Source organism: Sinocyclocheilus anshuiensis, unplaced genomic scaffold (assembly GCF_001515605.1).
Source record: "Sinocyclocheilus anshuiensis isolate Anshui unplaced genomic scaffold, SAMN03320099.WGS_v1.1 scaffold1425, whole genome shotgun sequence".
Taxonomy (NCBI): domain Eukaryota; kingdom Metazoa; phylum Chordata; class Actinopteri; order Cypriniformes; family Cyprinidae; genus Sinocyclocheilus; species Sinocyclocheilus anshuiensis.
This window is the reverse complement of record NW_015551044.1, coordinates 576484-598204: the sequence shown is the minus strand read 5'-3', so window position 1 is coordinate 598204 and position 21721 is coordinate 576484. Positions and strand designations below refer to the sequence as shown.

The window sequence follows — 21721 nt, the reverse complement described above, 5'->3', positions numbered from 1 at the left end:
CAGCCCCACAGCATGAGGCTGCTACCAGCACACTTTACTTTTGGGATGGTACTCTGCAGGTGATGAGCGGAGCTGGTATCCTTCAAACATGATGCTTGGAATTGAGGTTCATCAGACCAGAGAATCTTGTTTCTCACAGTCTGAGGGTCCTTTAGGTGCTTTTTTGCTAATTCCAAGTGTGTTTTCGTGTGTCTTTACTGAGGAGTGGATTGAGTTTGGCCACACTGACATAAAACCCAGATCGGTGGAGTGTTGCAGTGATGTTTGTCCTTCTCTAGGTTTCTCCCATCTGCACATATGATCATGGAGCTCAACTAGAGTGACCATCAGGTTCTTGGTCACCACTATAACCAAAGCCCTTCTCCATCAATTGCTCAGTTTGGCCAGGAGGCCAGCTCTAGGAAGAGTCCTGGTTGTTTCAAACTTCTTCCATTAAGGGTAACACAGACTACATGCTTCTGTGACCCTTAAATGAAGCAGATTTCAAAGTTTTCACAGCTTTATTATTCAAGGAGTCTCTGATACTTACTGTCAATATACATATTTCAGTCAACAAAACCATAAAAATGGGTTTCTTATTAGTAAATTTACACTTATGAATGTGAAATGTGGTCAACAGTACAAGTAAATTAATTAATTAATTCCAAAACTGTTCCTCTTGGTCAGAATAGTCAGTAAAAGCCAAAGAGTACAGGTCAAATCTATTGATCATGTGGTCCATATCATTGCAGGACGCGCATGCGCACTGTGCTTGCATAGGCCTATATATATATCCATAGTGACAATAACAGCGGCGGGCCGCGGCGTCTCCCATGACAACGGCAGCCAGACAATGAACGAGCGCTCGGATGGCAGAAGAGACACGAGCAAATATGTCGTTTTGAACCGGGACGTTTTCCAAACGCGTTCTGTCCTCCGTATACGTGATAATTGCTGAATATCTGGCGGCGCGTCATGTAGCGGAGGCCGCGCTGGGCGGGGAGGGCAACGAACAGACGTCCGCGGGAGCGTTCGTTCAACGCGTCGGGAATATTCACGCATCTTTAAAGCTGGATTGTGGATCTGACGCGTGGACTGAGGTAAATTCCGCTCTGATGGGGCTCGGCTCGGTCTGGCGTCGCTGTGGCCGCTGACAGGTGCACACAGATTATATTTCTGATCGTGATAATAAAGCGACTCCGTTCATTCATAATCTCTCGTCTGTGAGGATTTCACGCAGATATACATCATATTAAATTGTTTTGTGTTCAACACAAACATGCTTTCATCACTTTTGAATGGCCATTCATCAGCGCTGTCTTATCTTGGGTTATTGGTAGGTGATTGTTCTTCTGTGTTCATCGATAAGATCATTCATTGTTTGGTCTGTTCTGGATCTGGATCTGGATGTTGGCCTTTTTTGGGCTGCTTTGGGGTTTCTGGACACTCACGTTATTACATTGGGTTTTACAATGACTGTAAACTGTCTTTATGAAAAGGGTGTGCTGAAAACTGAGGTAGTACCATGGTACACTGATGGTTTTTATGGTACAGCACAGTCAAAGAGGTTTCTTCTGTCAAATGTGCAGCTGTACAATACATGCTGTCTTTTGTACAAACTGACTATTCTAGTTTGAAAATATAAAAATATATAGAAGAACAGAAGAAGTGGTAATAAAAAAATAATAAAGTTAAATATATCAGTAACATTTTGTTGTTGTTGTTGTTGTTGTTGTTCTCAACTATTTCCTATGTGCACTTGTTTCTATCATTTTTGATATCTTCTAGTCATCATGATCCAGGCATATTGTTAGATCATGGCAAAATTTCAATTCTTTAAAAGCATCATTTTTATTTTTCACCTCATTATAGAACCGTTTTTCACTTTTCCAGCTTACTCTTTAACAATTCATATCAACATAAATAGTTATTCATATTTAATTTCTTTAGGCAGAATAGCATAGATTTTTGAAATTTCATTCTAGAAAGCATTATATTGGACAAAAATTTGTTTACGCTCCTAAATGCAGGATGAGTCGTCAATATTTGGGTCTGTTTTCCTAGAAGAGAAATTTTAAATGTGTGTGTGCATCCCGAAGATTTATTTTTATTTTAGCATAAAGATGACTTCAAAGCAACTTTATAAGGAACAAAACTCCAATTTAGATTTAACAGGTTATTGAAGGTATAGTTGAATCTCTACTCATGTCATTCAAAACTTGATTAATAATTTGCATAGCGATGACTGTCAAGCTTCCAAATACACCCAAAAGGAGCATAAAATTCAAACATGTATATTGAAAATCATCTGAAGCTATGTGATAGCTTTATGAGGAATAGAAGACAAAATTAATTACTCCTTTGACTGAATTATATATATATTTTTTTTTTTTATTAACTGTTTAAGATGTTTTCAGTAACTCTTGACCGCGTGTGTGTGTGTGTGTGTTTAGGATGGATGTAGGTGCACTTGCAGGTGGGGACGGTGTCCCGAGAAGAGCAGATTCGGTTGAAGGTGGACTTGAAATCGTGCCGCTGGAAATGTACGACTCGGCCAGAGCCAAGATAGAAGCAAACCTCCGGTGGTTGTTTGCCAAAGCGTACGGGGAAGGTAAGTGCATCTCTTTTCTGCAATCCCCCTCTTACAAACAGTGACTCCCTTTGAATTTCAGTATCATGATATTTATAGTTTCCTCCAAGGTTCCCCAAAACCATAGAAGTACCATGTCCAAAAAAAAAAACACCTTTTGGTATTTATTTCTTAAAGGGGTCATATGACGTTGCTAAAAAGAACATTATTTTGTGTATTTGGTGTAATGAAATGTGTTTATGCGGTTTAAGGTAAAAAAAAACACATTATTTTCCACATACTGTACATTATTGTTTCTCCTCTATGCCCCGCCTTTCTGAAACGCGTCGATTTTTACAAAGCTCATCGGTCTGAAAAGCGAGGTGTGCTCTGATTGGCCAGCTATCTTCTGGAACAGTGTTGTAAATACAACTTAACCACTGATTTCTAGTCGTGTCCATTTTTGGAAGACCAAACAAAGTAGTGTCGCTTTCACAACGAAACAGTGTCACACACGGTGGTCTTGAGTGAGCGGCGGCCGGGGGCTAGAGTGAGGAACGGCCGGAGGGCTAGAGTGAGCAGAGGCCGGCGGGCTTGAGAACGGCGGCGGTTGGCGGATTCGACGAAGGAGCGTCCGGAGGGTTTGCGGCAACAACATGTGACGACCCCGGGCTGGACTCCGCTTCGTCCACGGTGAAAGCTTTATGCACCAAGAGCTTGTAACACTCCAAAGAGAAAGGAAAAATTGAAATCGCGTCATATGACCCCTTTAATTTGTGTTTAGTAACTAATATCCTTTGAGATAGAAACATTAGCAGTCTCATGTTTTTAATATGCTTTCATGTATATACTATATATTATTTAAAAAAAATTAACCTTTAACTCTTCTTGCTATTTGTGACAAAAAAAATTGAATTGGAAAAATTCTACTCACTTTATACATTTATAGATGAAAGAAATAGTTGGGCTGTCAATTAAAATTTGTAAAAACACCAATTTAAACAATTTATACAGCAATTTATACAAATATTATTACATTAAAAACAAATTGTAGATGCAATTTTGATTTAAAAAACACCATACAGCAATTTATGAGTATTATTGCAGAAAAAAATAAATGATTGCCACAGTTTTGATTTAAAAAACACCATATAGCAAATTATACAAATATTATTATAATATTTGTATATTATAATATTAAATATAATTTAATTCATTTATTTATTTTTATTAAATAAATAAAATAAATACATTAAAATAAAAAAATATATAAATAAATAAAAACATGTTATTTTTTTATTATCGTTTCTTATTGCTGGCCACTGTGTTCCGGGCAGAACGCACTCTTGCTTGGCCTATGACATCTATTGAACTGCTTGCTTTGGATGCTGGCAGTGAGATGTGTTGACTGGCATGGAGAAATAGTTCTGAAGTGGCAGAAGGTGTGTGTGTTGGGATGAGTGTGTGTGTAGCTTTTTAGTCAGCAGTTCTCACAGTCCACAGTGACCACGGCTCTATACTGACCTCAAGAGAGCTTTGGAAAGGACCTGACGTTCTCTCAGTGCTCTTGAGTTGAGCAGAGCCTTTGGAATAAATGATTGTGATCGATGCATGAACGTTTGTGCCAGTGAAACTTACTGGATGTGTGTTTGATAGGCATGAGGAAGGTGATGATGATGATGATGGTGGTGTGTGTTTTCCTCTAGCAGAGCGTCTTGAGTCTAATCAGGGGACAGAAATAACAGCGTCTGTTACATCACAAAGCCTGCAGACTGAAATATCTGTGTGTGATTGTGTGTGAACGTGCAGTCACTCTGCTAACATACGTCGTGTTTGTAACCCTGAATGGGGCTAAATGAATTTTGTAGATTTCTTCAGAACAAAACTCATTTAGACTAAAGGTAAAAATAATGGATGCATTGAAATAGAAGAGTCTTATGTGATAACCATGTCAAGTCAATTTTTTATGTAGTATGTATTTTACAATACACCGTTTCAAAGCAGCTTTACAGAAAATCAGGATGTTGATGTTTATAATATTATAATATCTTCATGCCTTTTAGTTGCATTTAGCAGATTAGAGTTGGGCAGTAATATATACTGTATATACACTACCGGTCAAAAGTTTGGGATCAGAACGATTTTTCATGTTTTTTAAAGGAGATTCTTATGCTCATCAAGGCTGCATTTATTTGATCGGCACTTTTGAACGGCAGTATATATTCAACTTTATATAAAGAGCAGAGCGAAAATAGTTACATTTTGTGATTGGGGAAAAAACATGAGGTTGAGATTTGTTATATAGTAAATATCTCTTTATACAGTTTGCTAATTCATATTGCTTTACATTTGTTTACTGTATATATGCAAATAAAGTTTGATATAATATTAATCCAACAGGATATAAATTAAGTATCTTCATTTGCCTAATGTTTTATAGTTATAATATATGTGCAATGAAACTTCATATAAAGAGCTGAGCAATAATATTGTTACATTTTGCAATGAAAATTAAAAATCAAGCAGTTGAGATTTAGTATATATATCATTTCTATGTGAGTTTACTGTGTGAATGCAAATGAAGTTTGATAGAATATTAATCCTTTATATAGAGAGCTGTGCGATAATACCTATTACATTTCTGTGATGCTAATGTAATATTTCAGAAAATCTTTAATGTTTGTCTGATTGTATATAGAGATCTCTATATCAACTTTGAAATTAGAATTTGATTATCATTTGAAATGAGCTTTGTCATGATTTCTAATAGATCCATATTGATCTGTAAGATTTCTTTGACCTTGATGACCTCATGCATATGAATGAGGGAAAAGGATCTAAATTAAGCGCCCTCATTTGCTTTAATGTTTTATATTCATAATATATGTGCAATGCATTGTCTATGTTTGAAATCCCATGCACGCTGTCACACTTGCTAAAACAGCTTTTACATTATGTACATTACCTTTTAAATCAACATATCTGAATATAAATGCTCAGTTGTAATATTTCAGAATATTGTTGAGTTATAGTATTTGACTTGTCCTTTCTCAGAGATTTTCAGGGTCTGACTGAAACCTGAAGCTGTGTCCTCAGCTAGAGCAGAGATAAAGATTATTTGATGTGATATTGTGGGTTTATGTGGAGTTTTGCTCTGGAGTTTTGTCCAGTTTTGAAGGTGTAGTCAGATGTCATTGTGAGGGAAACTCTCGTGTGTGTGACCCATTTCTGACTGTCAGCCTTTATTTATTAATGAGAAGTAGTACACACACACACACACACACACAAACATGTCTGTGTATAGAACTTTTGATTTTAATATAATGTTAGTAATAAAAAAGATTTGATTTTTGATTTATTTGTATATATTCTCAGTTTAATATTATAAAATGAAACCGTTTTTTTAAGTTGTAATATAATCTTTGGGTCGTAATCTTAGAACATATAATATTATTATTATTATTATATAAATATATAATATTATCTTTAATTTAATATTATACAATAAAAATTGTATTGTTGTTAGCTTTAAATTGTAATGTGTGTGTGTATATACAGAATGTATTATTATTATGTATATACAATATTATAGTCGCTTAATAATTTTATTATTATTATTATTATTAGAATGTATACAAAGTAATATTATATTATAAAAAATTATTATTATTAATACAAGTATTAACAATGTATTAAAATGATTGAATATTCTGGAATTTTTAACAAATGTACCAGGATTCATTTAAAAAATAAATTTGAAATTAAAAGTATATATGTGACCCTGGCAAGGCAAGGCAAGTTTATTTATATAGCACATTTCATACACAATGGTAATTCAAAGTGCTTTACATAAAAGGAAGTAAAATAATCATAAAAAATAATCACAACAATAAAACAAGGAATTTAAAAACTTTTAAAATTATTTAAAAATTGATTTAAAAGTTCAGACCCTGAACCACAAAACCAGTCATAAGGGTCAATTTTTTTAAATTGAGATTTATACATCATCTGAAAGCTTTCCATTGATGTATGGTTTGTTAGGATAGGACAATATTTGGCCGAGATACAAATATTTGAAAATCTGGAATCTGAAGGTGCAAAAAAAATCTAAATATTGAGAAAATCGCCTTTAAAGTGGTCCAAATGAAGTTCTTAGCAATGCATATTACTAATCAAAAATTACGTTTTAATATATTTACAGTATGAAATTTACTAAATATTTTCATGGAACATGATCTTTACTTAATATCCTAATGATTTTTGGCATAAAAGACAAATCAATAATTTTGACCCATACAATGTATTTTTGGCTATTGCTACAAATATACCCCAGCTATTTAAGACTGGTTTTGTGGTCCAGGGTCACATATCATTAATAAACCATGTACTAGGAGATTTGATAAAAAAAGAGCAAAAACTTCTGTAGCAAAATCCGGTCGAATGCATTACCTCTGGAAGTAGTTGAAAGTGGACAAACTCAAAACATTTTAGACCCCGTTCACTCCTTTATTTAATGTTGTCCACTTGTGATCGGATTGACGAAAACGCATCTTAAAGGGGTCATATGATGTGATTTCAAGTTTTCCTTTCTCTTTGGAGTGTTACAAGCTGTTCGTGAATAGATAAGATCCCTGAAGTTGCAAAGACTAAAGTCTCAAAACCAAAGAGATATTCTTTATCAAAGTTAAGACTCTGCCGCACCCCCCTAAAACATCACACACATCACAGTGGAGTCAGCTGTCTTAACCGCGGCTTGTGTACTGCATTATTACTGTGTCTGTTCCCCTTTCAGGCTTGAACTGATGGTAAAACTAATGACATTATTTACTGTCTTTACATTTATTTTGAAAGATGAAGCTCGCGATTATGGTAAGGGGCGTTACATTTCCGACGAGTGCTTGTGGTGTTCGGCCAATCACAATGCACTGGGTCAGCTGGCCAATCAGAGCAGACTGCGCTTGTCGGAAGGAGGGACTTTGTAGAAAACGAAGCGTTTGAGAGAGGCGGGGCATAGAGGACTTACAATAATGTACAGTATTTGAAAAATAATGTGTTTTTTGAACATTAAAGCATGTCTGTTACACCTGTTACACCAAATACACAAAATAATGATCTTTAAAAAAGCATCATATGACCCCTTTAATATACTAATGTTTTTTGGCATAAAACAAAAATCGATCATTTTTTGATCCATACAATGTTTTGTTGGCTATTGCTACAAATATCCCCGTGCTACTTATGACTGGTTTTGTTATCCAGGGTCACATATTATATTTTTCTAAATATTTTATTTTAATATTCTGGGATATTTCCATCTTCATTGCAAATGTCTTCATTGAAAAAGATGAAAAGTGTGTGGTTAAGCGTGTATCTTAAAAGAAAGTGGTACCATGGTAATCTGATTCTGAATGGTCTTGTGAGACATTTAGGGATACTAGAGTTCACTCTGTGCAAACAGTACAAATTCTCTGATTTCAACAGAAACAAAGAGTAAAAAAAAAACACATGGGAAAATCTCAAAGAAAGTGACGCTCTGTCATACAGCTGAATTTAACATTTTAACTTTTGCTGCACTATAGTTGGATGTAGGCATTTGTTGACCAGATACAGTTTCAGAGTGACAAGTCCAATTTTCCAGTTTGATTTTAAAGATTTGTCTCTTTCCACCTCTAAATAAATCCCATATATTCCCATCTTTCAAACGTCCCACCAGAGCTGTATTTATTTAGTGTTGTCTATGTAGGATTTGTCAAATGTACACTTGCGCACACACACACGCGTCTCATCAGGGTTTATTAGACAGTCGGCCACTGTTAATCTTCCTCAGGCTTTAATCTGACTGGTTGACCTTTGACCTCCTAATTTAACGAAACCTCAGATTGACCCTTGGCAGACTGGAAAAATATGCAAACAAACAAAAAAAAAAGACCTGTAAGAGAGAAATGGACAATTTAAAGGAAAAAGTGTAATTTTGCCCTTGCACTAATAATAAGCGGTGACTGTTTTCCACCTGCAGTGCTGTCAGCATTACCTAAAGCTGCTTATCATCTTGACCATGCTCTCTTCTCACGTCTGAATCAAACACACGAGGTCAAACACGCCAACAAGTGAAATAAACATCGTCTCGTCACTTAGCCGCATTAGCTTAGCAGTTAGCTATAATTAGCCTAGCACTGAAGACGTGAATGTGTAATCACACTGAGACGCCTGATGTCGTGTCTTTCTGTGGAAGTGTTTGTGTTGGTTGTGTTCGATTCGGCCGGCAAGATGTTAGCCATTTTAGTGACTGATCTCAAAATCACCTTTTGTTTTTCGTTTGTCTTTTCCATGCAGTCTGTCTACAGTTCTTACAGTCTGATTTGTCAATTCTCCACTTACAATTTATTGATAGCTAGAGGTCACATTTTACACAAAGTGTAAAAAAGAGAGAGAGAAATTATATTTTAATTTTTTAGGACAATTAAAATAATTGATTATAACAATAATAATATTTACATATATTATTATAATTATTATTATATAATGTTATACATATCTTAAAATCGAATCATTATATATTATATAATTACTAGATCATGTATTTCTTAAAATATTTTTCTACATTTTCCGTATATAAAAAAAATTATTTTCTGAAATTATTATAATTTGTGTGTATACACATACATATACACACGTGCACACAAATCCTATTTATCAAATTTTTTTCTAAATAAATTTTAATCTAATTATTACATTTTAATCTAAATAATATCAATATGCATTGATATTTTTCTTAAGATTTTGAATTCAGTTTCATTTTTATATTTTTTGTTTTCATTTTAATTTCTGGTAAAGTTTTAGTGATTTTGATGTGTGTTTTTGTCTTATTATTATTATTTAAAATATGTCTATATAGTTTTTAATTGTAGTTAATTTTAGTGCTTCAACTAAGTGCCTTGCTAACTAGCTGAAATAGAATAAGTTTATTTTTTTAATAAATTTATTTCAATTAAAATAATTTTTTAATGACTTTAGTTTAACAATAATAATCCTAATTTCAATATAATATAATTCCTTATATATATAATTATGTAATGTAATTGTATGTATATATATGTGTATGTGTATATATATTCAATTTCAATATAATATTAAAATTGCCTAAATATATGTATATGTATGTGTGTGTGTGTGTGTGTATATATATATATATAAACAAATCAGTAGAGTTATACTAGTTGTATCAGGCTGTTGTACTGTAATTCTGTACTTTTGTATAGTTTTTATGTATTTTGTATAACTCCCTCTCTGTGTGTCTCTCTGTGTGTGTGTGTGTCAGAGCACATCCCAGCGGACCTGCGGGACCCGTTCTACATGGATCAGTACTGCGTGGAGCACATCAAGCCTCCGGTGCTATCGCTGCTGCTGTCCTCGGAGCTGTACTGCAGGGTGTGTGGGCTGCTGCTGAAGGGCGACCAGGCGTCTGCGCTCACCTCCCATCAGGCCGTCATCCAGACGCTCGCACGCCGTGGGATATGTGTCAGAGAAGCAGACGACACACCCGTCTCCTACGACGACCTCTCCTCCACCCCCATTAAGATGGTGTGATTTCCACCTTTGACTTCTTACCTGAACATAGTGCCGAGGTTACAGTGTGTCTAACAGAGTGCAACAGTCCGTAAAAGTAAAATCGGATAAGAAACAGAAAAGCAGCAAAATAAGATAAAACCATAAAATATTTCTGTTTTTTTAAATAAACCTTATATATATTACATTTTATAAAATAAATAAATAACTATATAGACATGCTTAAAGAAACCCAGAAACTAAGAAAAAAAAATCCTGTAGAGAAAATAGCTGGGAAAAACACTTCCTAAACGAAGGCTGCTAAAAGTGAGCAGTCACTGTTGCGCTCTGTTGTTTGTGTGTGCGTGTGTGTGTGTGTGTGTGTGTCTAGCTGAAATAGAATAAGTTTATTTTTTTAATAAATTTATTTCAATTAAAATAATTTTTTAATGACTTTAGTTTAACAATAATAATCCTAATTTCAATATAATATAATTCCTTATATATATAATTATGTAATGTAATTGTATGTATATATATGTGTATGTGTATATATATTCAATTTCAATATAATATTAAAATTGCCTAAATATATGTATATGTATGTGTGTGTGTGTGTGTGTATATATATATATATAAACAAATCAGTAGAGTTATACTAGTTGTATCAGGCTGTTGTACTGTAATTCTGTACTTTTGTATAGTTTTTATGTATTTTGTATAACTCCCTCTCTGTGTGTCTCTCTGTGTGTGTGTGTGTCAGAGCACATCCCAGCGGACCTGCGGGACCCGTTCTACATGGATCAGTACTGCGTGGAGCACATCAAGCCTCCGGTGCTGTCGCTGCTGCTGTCCTCAGAGCTGTACTGCAGGGTGTGCGGGCTGCTGCTGAAGGGCGACCAGGCGTCTGCGCTCAGCTCCCATCAGGCCGTCATCCAGACGCTCGCACGCCGCGGGATATGTGTCAGAGAAGCAGACGACACGCCTGTCTCCCACGACGACCTCTCCTCCACCCCCATTAAGATGGTGCGATTTCCACCTTTGACTTCTTACCTCAAGATAGTGCCGATGTTACAGTGTGTGTCTAATAGAGCGCAACGGTCGGGCTCCAGAAGTCAAATCCCTTTAGTTTTACACATAGTGAATCTAAATAATAGGGCTGTGCAAAAAATCGAATGTGATTGTCATGCGCATCTCGTCAGTGTGTGAGATTTGGAGAGGTGTATCTGAGGACAGAACTCGGGCACAGTAGGACCATCTGTTCAAAACCTGCTGGGGTGATGGAGCGCCACGGCCAGACGTGTGTGTGTTTGTAGGCCATTGGAAACATCCATAGTGTTTCTCTAATGGACCAGCACCCAAACACAAAGTCTCTTTTAGTTCCCATTAGCTAATTTTCAGAATGATTATACTTATGAGATGAGCAGCCATGAGCATCACCACATGACAGAACAACATTTACTCTTTTGTTGTTCTAGGACTAAGAAAGAAATATGAAATTTTATTAATTCCATTTATTCTGATCAAAATCACTGGAAGGTTCATCAGTCACATTGCAGTTCTGATTTCCAAACATGTAACTTCACAGCAGTTTAGTTTTATTTATAGTACATTATATATTTATTAGTATAGTTATAGTATTTATTAGTAATTATTTATCAACATTTATTAATATTTTGAATTAGCTTTTATTTTTTTATTGTCAGTTTTTATTTTAATTTTAGTTTGATTTCAGTCAGTTGCCAAGGCAACATTTTAAATTTCGGTTTACCTTTTTTAAGTTTAGGTTTTAAGTTATTTTTTTTATCTTTGTTTATATTTTATTTAATTTCAGCTTCATTTCAGTTATCAAAAGTTTGTTTTAATACAATAACAACACTGCTCCCAATGAAAAAAAAAATGTAATATTGAAAGCAGAAAAAAAAAATTTATTTATTATATTTAATTTATTTATTCTTGTCAAAACAAAAATTTGGGTTAACTTTTCATTTATAAATTCAGAGATAAAATCTATAAATAGCTTGAATATTTGATTTCCACATGTTGGCAGGAATGAAACGTATGGTAGTATTGTGAATATAGTTGTTATTCATATGCAGAATCCTGTGTTCAGTTGTATTGTTTTGTGTTTGTGTGTGTAGAGTTCTCATATCCCGCTGATAGATGCTCTGATGATGGCGTATACGGTGGAGATGATGGCTGTAGAGAGAGTTGTGGCGAGTGTCAAGCGCTTCTCCACCTTCTGCGCCTCTAAAGAGCTTCCCTTCGACATGGAGGACGCCATGCTGTTCTGGATCAACAAGGTCAGTGTTTCATTCCTTTAATCAGGACAAGTTCAAATATAATGTTAGTCAAGGTTTCTTGCACCAAGCATGTTATAATTTTGTTTTTCACTGTCATTTTCATCCTCTCTCTGAGCCTTAGAAATAAATGTTATTTTGCTACTGTACCTTTAAGATGTTTGATAGTTTGTTAAAATGAAAGAAACCGAAATTATACTGTACAAACTCTTTGTGAAGATCATCTACACAAAACACCCTAAGATAAATGAGCAAAATGAACACACAAAAGATTTAGAAATTATTTATAAAGGTTTTTTTTTTAAGTTTCAAGGTTAAAATGGAGTAAAAAGCATTATGATTTTTCTTTTTTTCAGGGTTTTTTTCAGGATAGAAAGTTCAAATGAGTTCATTCAAAATAAAAATATTATGTAGCATTATAAATGTATTTAATGTTCCTTAACTGAAATAACAATGTATAAAAAATAGACATAAAAAAGAAACTACTAAACATGTCAAAAACACACAAAAAAATGTACTAAAACTTTAACTAAAATGAAAATGAAACCGAAAATATAACAATAAAAACTATAATAGTACCTCACTGATATTAAAAAAACTCTGTAGGAAACTAAACCTCTAAAGTTGAATCACTAAAAAAATTCTTATATTGTTGTATTGAATATTGTTTCACATTTTTTTTTATCACCAGTTAAACAAAAAGATTTGAGAAGTGACCTACCTCAATCAAAAAATGTGAAAGAGTATGAAGTAGGCCTGGGCGATAAAACGGTATCGATATTTATCGACGGTACACCTTCTTCGATATCGATAGAAAAATTGTTCGATATAGCGCACGATATAGGCACGTGCTATGAGTGACGCAGACCGCACACACAAACACAAACACATGCTGAAATGAGTGCTGTGCCTGCCTGTGATGAGGAGATTGTGAATAAAGAATGAATATTAGTCGAATTTAAAATTAACATTTGCATTTGAATGTTAAGTGTGCATCAGGAAGGATCATCAGTGGCGCGCGAGATGCGGTGATGATGATGTAAGTGGCGTTGTTGCATTTTAAAGGAGGTTTATTCCTTTTCACTGCATCTCATATGTTTTTAAATGCAGTCTGTGTGACGGATGTTTCGGCTCTTTGGATTAAGCAATGCATAAATGCATGATGCTGTTTTGTTCATAATTGTTTATGAAATTTACGAAATTATATTTGATTTTTATGAGTTAATTTAGACGTAATGCATGTTTTTATAGAGTTACTTCCTTGCGTTGACAATTTAAATGCGCTGCATAATTTTGCTCATTGCGCCCTCCTGTGGCCTCGGGAGACAATTAGACTTATACAATAAATAACTATTTAATCTGCATATAAAACATTAGAAATTAGATATTTGTTTAATTTTTATTGTGTTTGATTGTTAAAACAAAAAATATTTGTTGTTTGTCTCAGTAAATTGTGTTAATTGTAAATACAGTGGTTAAATGTAAAAAAAAATTTCTATTGCTTTTTGTTTTAAAAAAAGGTTATAAAAAATGTCAATAATTATCGATACCGAACGATATGAAACATATCGTTGATACATTTTTTAGCTATATCGCCCAGCCCTAGTAGGAAGTGAGCCCAAAAACGTTTGTTTGTGGATAAAATAAAATAAAAAATTAGGATATATTCCTTAGACTTATTGGAAGTGTCAGTATAGTAGCAACTAATATCTTTAAACTAAAAGATTGGGTGTTTAACCATATGACAGTATAAATTGGACCAAAACTTCTGAATTATTTCACAAGACAAAAATGAATCTTTTAATGATTCATTCGCACCAATAAAGTGGACTGTTTTGGTAAGACATCTAATAGGTCACATGTCATATCTCATGTCATAGCTCAGATTGAATAAAAGTTCCAGTATTTTGAGTATGTTTTCATAGAATATCAAACTCTTTTATTAGAGTTTGAAATGGAGTCAAGTACGCTGATCTGTGTGTGTATGTGTGCTGCAGGTGATTCTGAAGACGAGGGAACTCTCCGAGAAGGAACTCAAGATGAAACCGCCACTGATGGATTCGCCGTGCCATCAGAAGGTCTGACCAATCACGAGTCTCGAACCCATCTGATAGTAGAGCAGCACCCAGAGCGTTAGCATGCAGGCCTGTGTTCTCCTCGTCGATTGGCTGAATCACTCGCTGTGCATTTTACTACACAGTTTAACCCTGTTCTCTGATCAGATTCCATTCATTTAGATCTGATCGTTCTCTTCTCCTTCCACCTCTTTCTCTGCTCGACATTTAACCTTTATGCTCTTCCTGTTTGTCTCTCTCGTCCCGCCCCTTCCTGTCGGATAGTCTCCCTCAAAATGGTACTGGAAGCTGGTGCCTGTAAGTGCCACAGCGCCCCCTGCATCTGTCACGTCACGCTGCGGGAAAAGCGTGACTAGATGTTGTGTGTGTGTGTCATTGTGCATCTCATGCGTTCATCCGTCTGTCCATCTCTCTCTCTCTCTCTCTCGTTTTGTCTCTGTCTGTCTCAGCCTGATCTCATGAACGCTTTGGCCCATTGCATGCTGGAACCGGTGGAATTCTCTCGTGTGGTACAGTACTCGTGCTCTCTCACATACTCATGAACTCATGAACACTTAACAATAACTTGTAAACATACCTGGCAATAAAGCTCATTCTGATTCTGATTCATACGCATACTCAAGGTCTGCACGAACCCAAACCCAGTGCTTTTTTTTTAGTAATTACAAACAAAAACCTGCTGCAGATCGGAGTCCTTTCAGGTCTCAAATTGACTAGCAGACGTCTAACACACACTCTTCAATGCTTCACTCTTCCATGCATCCACACATCCAAGCATTTGAAAATGATATACTATTATATAAAATTATACATATATATTTTTTATTTTAAGATTTCGTTTCTATGTACTAATTAAACTAATTTTAACTGTACTAATTTTAATTACATTTATATGTTTGCAAAGGTGGGAGAGAGCGCTGTACATTCACTCCCCCCACCTACAATCCCTGCCGGTACGAGACTCGAACTCGAATATTTAATATATAAACATAACATATTTTTCTGAAATATATGCATGCATGTGTGTGTATTTAAATAATAATAAATATACACAGGACACATTATGTAAACAAAATGTTTTATTTTGGAAGCGATTAATCATTTGACAGCTCTAATATATAGTTAACTAAAAACATGATTAACATATGTATACACACACACACAAAATTTTAACCAAATTTTGAGTGAAATTCAATGGCATGTAAGAAACCACTATGCCACACAACACATTCCACACATATGGAGGTAATTTTGCATGAAAATAATAAATTTATTTGTTCCTCTGGAAATGAAAGTCCTGTCATCTGTATGTATCGTAAGCATGCACAAATGATTAAGAGCTTGGGCAGATTATTCAGTAAATAATCACAAAAACTAATTTCATTTCAGTCTGTTCTACACATTTATCATATGGCATCTGAAGACTTGGAATGTTGTGCTTTAATATAAAGTAATATGTTTATTATTAAGTTGTACAGACTTATTTTGCGATGCTTCTTTGTCATTTTTGGAGCTCAGCAGTCATAAATACTATCCGCTTTTATTGTATGGAAAAGATTTGTCTTTTTATTTGAACAATATTTAAACAGTATGAACAAAAACATGTTTCTAAAGTGACATGAGGGTGATTAATTGATGATAGGATTTTCATTTTTCATAGAACTGTCATATTTAAAGTGAGCGTGTGATTTAGTATGTGAGAGACTGTGTGTGTCTGATCTGTGTTAGACGCTTTATAAGCCCCTGCCTGCTCTCTCTCAGGTACGGTACCGTAGAGAACACCTGTCCGGCCGGCCGTTCCCACACCTGGTTGTGATGGAGGATCTGATGAAGGATGTTTGTGATGGCGCGGCTCTGCTAGCGATCGTTCACTTCTACTGCCCTGAATACATGAGGCTAGATGGTATATAGACAAACAATGGGCCACAAATGAGCAGAATAATCGTGTCAATTCATTCTTATGTAAATTGTTGCAATCAATTAAACTCCACAGTTTAAATCAGGATTCTTTGGTGAATAGAAAGTTCAAAGAATGTAGCATGCATTTGAAATAGAAATAGCCTACTTTGTAACATTATAAATGTCTTTTCTATTAGATATTTGTCTGAAGGAGGTGCCGTCTCTGTCGGACAGTGTGTATAACATCCATCTGCTCCGGGAGTTTTCTAACGAATACCTGAACAGGTGTTTTTACCTGCACACTGAAGATCTGCTCTACAGCCCACCAGTGCTGAAGGTTCGTACTGAAATATATTTCATTAAAGTATTTGTACATCATGGTCGTTTTTGTTGTACTGCCTTTAATATATGCATATTTTAATAATATAATCTAAAACTAAAAGTATTAATAATTTTTTATTTAAATCAAATATAAATATTGAATTTGACGTACTAAAACAAAAACTGAAATAAAAATAATTTAAAGCCAAATAAAAATAAAATAAACAATTAAATAATACAATTATTCTATTTTAGTATATATTTACTGCATATAAACTAAAAGTATTTATAATTTTTTTCATTGAAATAAAGCTGAAATACAATTAAAATATAAATATTGAATATGAAGTAATAAAATTACTCAAACAAAAACTGAAATAAAAATTAATTAAAGCCAAATTGAAATATAAAACAATAACAAAATGGCAAAAGCACATACCAAAATGACTAAAATTTAAACTAAAACTGAAAATAAAATAAATGCTTATTCAAAATATCAATAAATACTGTTATAGTATATAAATAAATAAAATAGATTGTTAATCTAATTAATCAAATTAAATTGTAAAGTATTTGTACATCATGGTCATGTTTGTTATAATGTCTTTAATATATGCAGATTTTAATTAAACTTAAATTTAAAACTAAATAGAATTTCATTAAATAATACAGTAATTCTATTTTAGTACAATATATATTTACTGTATTATATTTACAAAAAGTTTAATTACCTTTGAGAATAATAGAAATTACAAAAATTTGGAAAATTAAAACATCTCTGTGTATTACAGTTAGTGGTTGACCGATATGGGTTTTTTTGACAGCCGATGCCGATATCTTGGAAAGCAGGGTGGCAGATGGCCGATATAAAGTAAATACCAAATATCGGCCGATATATCGGCCTTGGCGATATATCGGTCGACCACTAATTACAGTCTTTGACTTGTTCTTGTTCCTCCAGCATAACGTGATGGTTTTCATTGCTGAGCTCTTTTGGTGGTTTGAAGTAGTGAAGCCAGACTTCGTAAAGCGAAGAGACCTTCAAGAGATTAAAGATGGTAAGAATCCAGTCTTTAAAGCTCACTACTTTTCTGACACTTTGTTTCGATCTAAAAATATCCATCTCATGATTCATTCACTCTTTTATTTAAATGCTATGTTGTTATTGACAACCCATTGCTCCAATCTGACAGTGAGAGCGTCTCTTCAGCCAAAGAGTTCCCGCCCCCATGTGCCCATATCCAATGCCACCAAGCGAAGCCTCTTAACTCCCTCCCCTTCAGCCGACTCGCTGGCGACAGCTGCCACTCCTGATGGTTGTATGAGGTATTACTTGCACCCTGAGGAGTCCTTGTCTGTGTAAGTCTGTTTGAAGTACCTAATGATCTGTTGCACATTGCAGTACATACTTTGCATTACATTGATTGTTTTATAAAACCTATATTTCATTTTAGTTTCAGAACAAACAGAAGCCCCTCCCACCCGCTCCTCCCACTGCGACAGAGACCGCAGAAGCCCACTCAGGGGGAGGAGAATTCAGGTAACTACATCTTCTAATCAAACTTTCAGCAATATTCACATATTGCACTTAAATCAATAACATTGATTAAATTGAACAGTTGCCTTTCTATTTTCTCATCTTTCTCTATCATTCTGTGAGCAGAGCTCAGGAACAGGTCAAACTCTTTGTCCCGTATGGATGGACTCATGCTTGGATCACAGTTTGCCTGGACAGAACGGAAACAAAGGTTAGGGTCAGGTCAAATGTTTTAACTAAAACTATTAAAATCTTTTTTTATATATAGTATTATAGTTTAACTCTGCTTTATTTCAAAATATTTTATGATATTTTATGAAAATAAAATAAATATTAGATGAAAAACTTATAAAAGATAACATTTTTAATTCGTGCTCTGGCAACTAACTGAAATAAAATATGTAGAAGATGAAGTACTAAAATTAAAGCCAAATAGAAAAAAAAAAAATAAAAATGACAAAAGCACATAAAAATTACTAAAACTTAAACTGAAATTAAAATGAAAACTGAAAATTTACAAATAAATGCTAATTCAAAATAAGTACTGTAATAGTATATAAATAAAATTCTATGAAAATTATTTAATTCATTTTATTTCTGTGTGATAATATCTATTTTTGGAAATCCAGGAAATTAAATACAAATGAAAGCTACTTTATTTCTTATATACTTGATCTCATATAATTATTTGCTCCTTTTATTTGGAAATTGCAAAATCTCTATAGGTTTACAACAGCCCAGTCTTGAATGAATGACTAACCCGTTCAAATTTCAAACCTCTGTTTTCTCAGGCCCATCTCTCAGATGGAGATGGATTGGGAACGTGTATGTGGCGATAATATCAGCTTGGCTCGATCCATAAGCAAGGACAGTTTAGCTTCCAATGTCGTCATCATCACTCCACGACACCGCATCAACGGCCAGCCCCTCCCCCAGACACGTCACTATGACAACCAGGAAGAAGAGGAGGAGCTACTGGCTGTGATTAACCCAGAGGGCGCATCTGCATCCAGAGACGCCCGACCCGAGAGTTTCTTCTTGGAACCATTGCAACCTGCAGTTCTACGACCAAATAAGGAGAAAACGGAGGTTAGTAAGTGGGAGGAGAGTGGAGAGGGGCGGAGTCAGGGACGCCGGGGGGCGTATTCACCCACAGAATGCACTCTCAACCGGACGTTTACGCCGATCGGTGGCATAGAGCAAGCAAGCCCTCGAGCTCAATCTCCCGGAAGCTTCTTCCTGCACGACGACGCTCAGTGCGTGCGGGACAGTCCGCACGACGATGCGGAGTGCGTGCGGGACAGTCCGCTCGACGACGCGGAGTGCGTGCGGGACAGTCCGCTCGGAGGCTGGGAGGACATCGCCTCGGATTCGGAGTTTGAGGAAGATGACGAAATAGAGGTCCAAGAGCAAGAGATTTCCAAAGTAGTTCTGATGCACGCTGGGAGGAAATGCATAGGACTCAGAGAGGAAGAGGAGTCTGCGAAACTGCGCCAGGATGTTTGCTTGCGCGAACGGTACGATAAGGAAGGCGTGAGTGGAAGGGCGAGTCCTTGCCCCAGCATGTTGTCGCAGGCCAGCAGCACTTCGACTGGCACTGGCCGCATGACGAGTTTCGCAGAACGCCGTAGACATAGAGTCGGATTCCCCGATGGTTGCTGCAGCACGGGGAGCTCGCAGACAACCACTCCTGATGAATCCGAAAGCGTGCAATTCCCTTCGGATGCGAGTCCGGGAACGCCAGGTGGCCGACCTGGTCTCGCTTCCGAACTCGTACACCTTCGCATGCAGCTGGAGGAGAAACGGCGCGCTATTGAGATGCAGAAAAAGAAGATGGAGAACCTTTCGGCTTGGCAACGGCTGCAGCTGGGAAAAGCGGCGTTCTTGCATGTCGTTAAAAAGGGGAGGAGCGACACACTGCCACACCCACTGAAAACGGTAATTGGGTGTAAAAAGAAAGCGCTTGTGAAGGATGACTCGTGCGTTGAGATTCTGAAAGCCCAAGGAAAAGACGCAGAGAGTAAAGAAACGCCGGTAGAGGAGGATAAGGACAATCGTTTGAGTGTAACAGGAGGGGGCGGGGCTTCGGATGATGTGGGCGGAGAACCAGATCTCGGCGAATGTAGCCGTTCCATTGAGCTCCTGAACGAAGCGATCGGAGCGATACAGCAGCAAATGATGCAACTGTCTCTCCAGCAGGACTTGCTCATGAAACAGACCATCCAGTCCCCGCAGGAAACCAAACCGAGCACTGTGCCGCCCTTAAACGAACATTGAGCTCCTGAACGAAGCGATCGGAGCGATACAGCAGCAAATGATGCAACTGTCTCTCCAGCAGGACTTGCTCATGAAACAGACCATCCAGTCCCCGCAGGAAACCAAACCGAGCACTGTGCCGCCCTTAAACGAACACCCGTCGGAGCAACCTGAGACTAAGTCGCGCCTTTCCGTACAGTTCACGGAAACCCTTTCCACCACAACAAAACGTCCTCCCAGGCTCAGCTCGAGTCGTACGCCTCGGACGAAACCTAGCGACCTCAAACTGAGCAAAGATGCCAACAGTCGTCCAGCGGCGAAAGCAAGCACTCCGACACCGGGAGGCAGGACCCCCCGGGATGAGAATGAGGAAGAGGGAGGGGCTAAAGAGGGTGGGCGTGGCTCAAAAGGAATTATTCGCAATACTACATTCAGACAGCAGGATGCCGCAAACCGACGCGCCGACAGCCTCAACTCGCCCCAAAACGAACTCCCCCTGCTGAAACTGTCGCCTGTCGATCCAACCCAGGAGCGGAGCGAGTCCGGCGGCTCTGGAAAGGAGAACGTTCCGGTTCCGTCCGAGGAAAACAGAACGAAAGCACAGCTGATTGAAGTGGACCTATCTGTCCTGGCTGAACCGGCTGAAACTAGCACAGAACCTGATGAGGAACCGAAATCTGGACTGGGCTTCTTCTTTAAGGTACCAGAGCATTTTTGCAAAAGATGATGATTATTATTATTATTATTATATATTTTAAATATATTATTATTATATGATTCTATCTGTCTGTGTGTTATATTGCATTGTAAAAATATTTGGTCCCACTTTATATTAAGTGGCCTTAACTACTATGTACTTACATCAAAAAATAAGTACATTGTACTTATTGTGTTCAAATTGTATTGCAAAACACATTTGCTGCTATTGAGGTGGGATATGGGTGAGGTTAGGGACAGGTTTGGTGGTATGGGTAGGTTTAAGGGTTGGTTAAAGAGTCAACAGTGTACAGGGGTCAATTTGATTACTATAAGGGAACACGGTTCAAACTGTTTATATTATATTGTTTTGATAAATGAACAAGTATTTTCTTTAAAAACATGATTTTCCCATGTTTATTTATGATTCAAGGAATATCCTGTTTAAAGCTACAGTCCGTAACTTTTTTTGGTTAAAAATGATCCGAAATCAATATTTGAGCAAGTACATAACCAGCCAGTGTTCAAAACTATCGCCTTACTT

General features: G+C 36.3%; 1 protein-coding gene across 6 annotated transcripts in view; it reads left to right on the top strand.

The window, feature by feature from the left end:
- The first annotated feature begins 768 nt into the window (after nt 1-768).
- Nucleotides 769-21721, top strand: part of camsap1a (calmodulin regulated spectrin-associated protein 1a) — a 25269-nt gene continuing 4316 nt past the window's right edge. Inside the window, exons 1-14 of one of the 6 annotated variants that reach the window (XM_016451209.1) lie at nt 769-1067; nt 2433-2590; nt 9867-10129; nt 12235-12396; nt 14391-14471; nt 14918-14977; nt 16230-16371; nt 16565-16704; nt 17650-17746; nt 17882-18047; nt 18149-18228; nt 18352-18436; nt 19017-20358; nt 20498-21181. In XM_016451209.1, coding sequence (XP_016306695.1) covers nt 2434-2590; nt 9867-10129; nt 12235-12396; nt 14391-14471; nt 14918-14977; nt 16230-16371; nt 16565-16704; nt 17650-17746; nt 17882-18047; nt 18149-18228; nt 18352-18436; nt 19017-20358; nt 20498-21181 — 3459 coding nt within the window. In that variant the 5' untranslated portion in view covers nt 769-1067; nt 2433. Of the gene's footprint in view, nt 1068-1115; nt 1137-2432; nt 2591-9866; nt 10130-12234; nt 12397-14390; nt 14472-14732; nt 14766-14917; nt 14978-16229; nt 16372-16564; nt 16705-17649; nt 17747-17881; nt 18048-18142; nt 18229-18351; nt 18437-19016; nt 21182-21721 lie in introns of those variants that run through there. The other 5 variants (XM_016451206.1, XM_016451208.1, XM_016451210.1 and 2 more) reach the window with 5 other exon arrangements.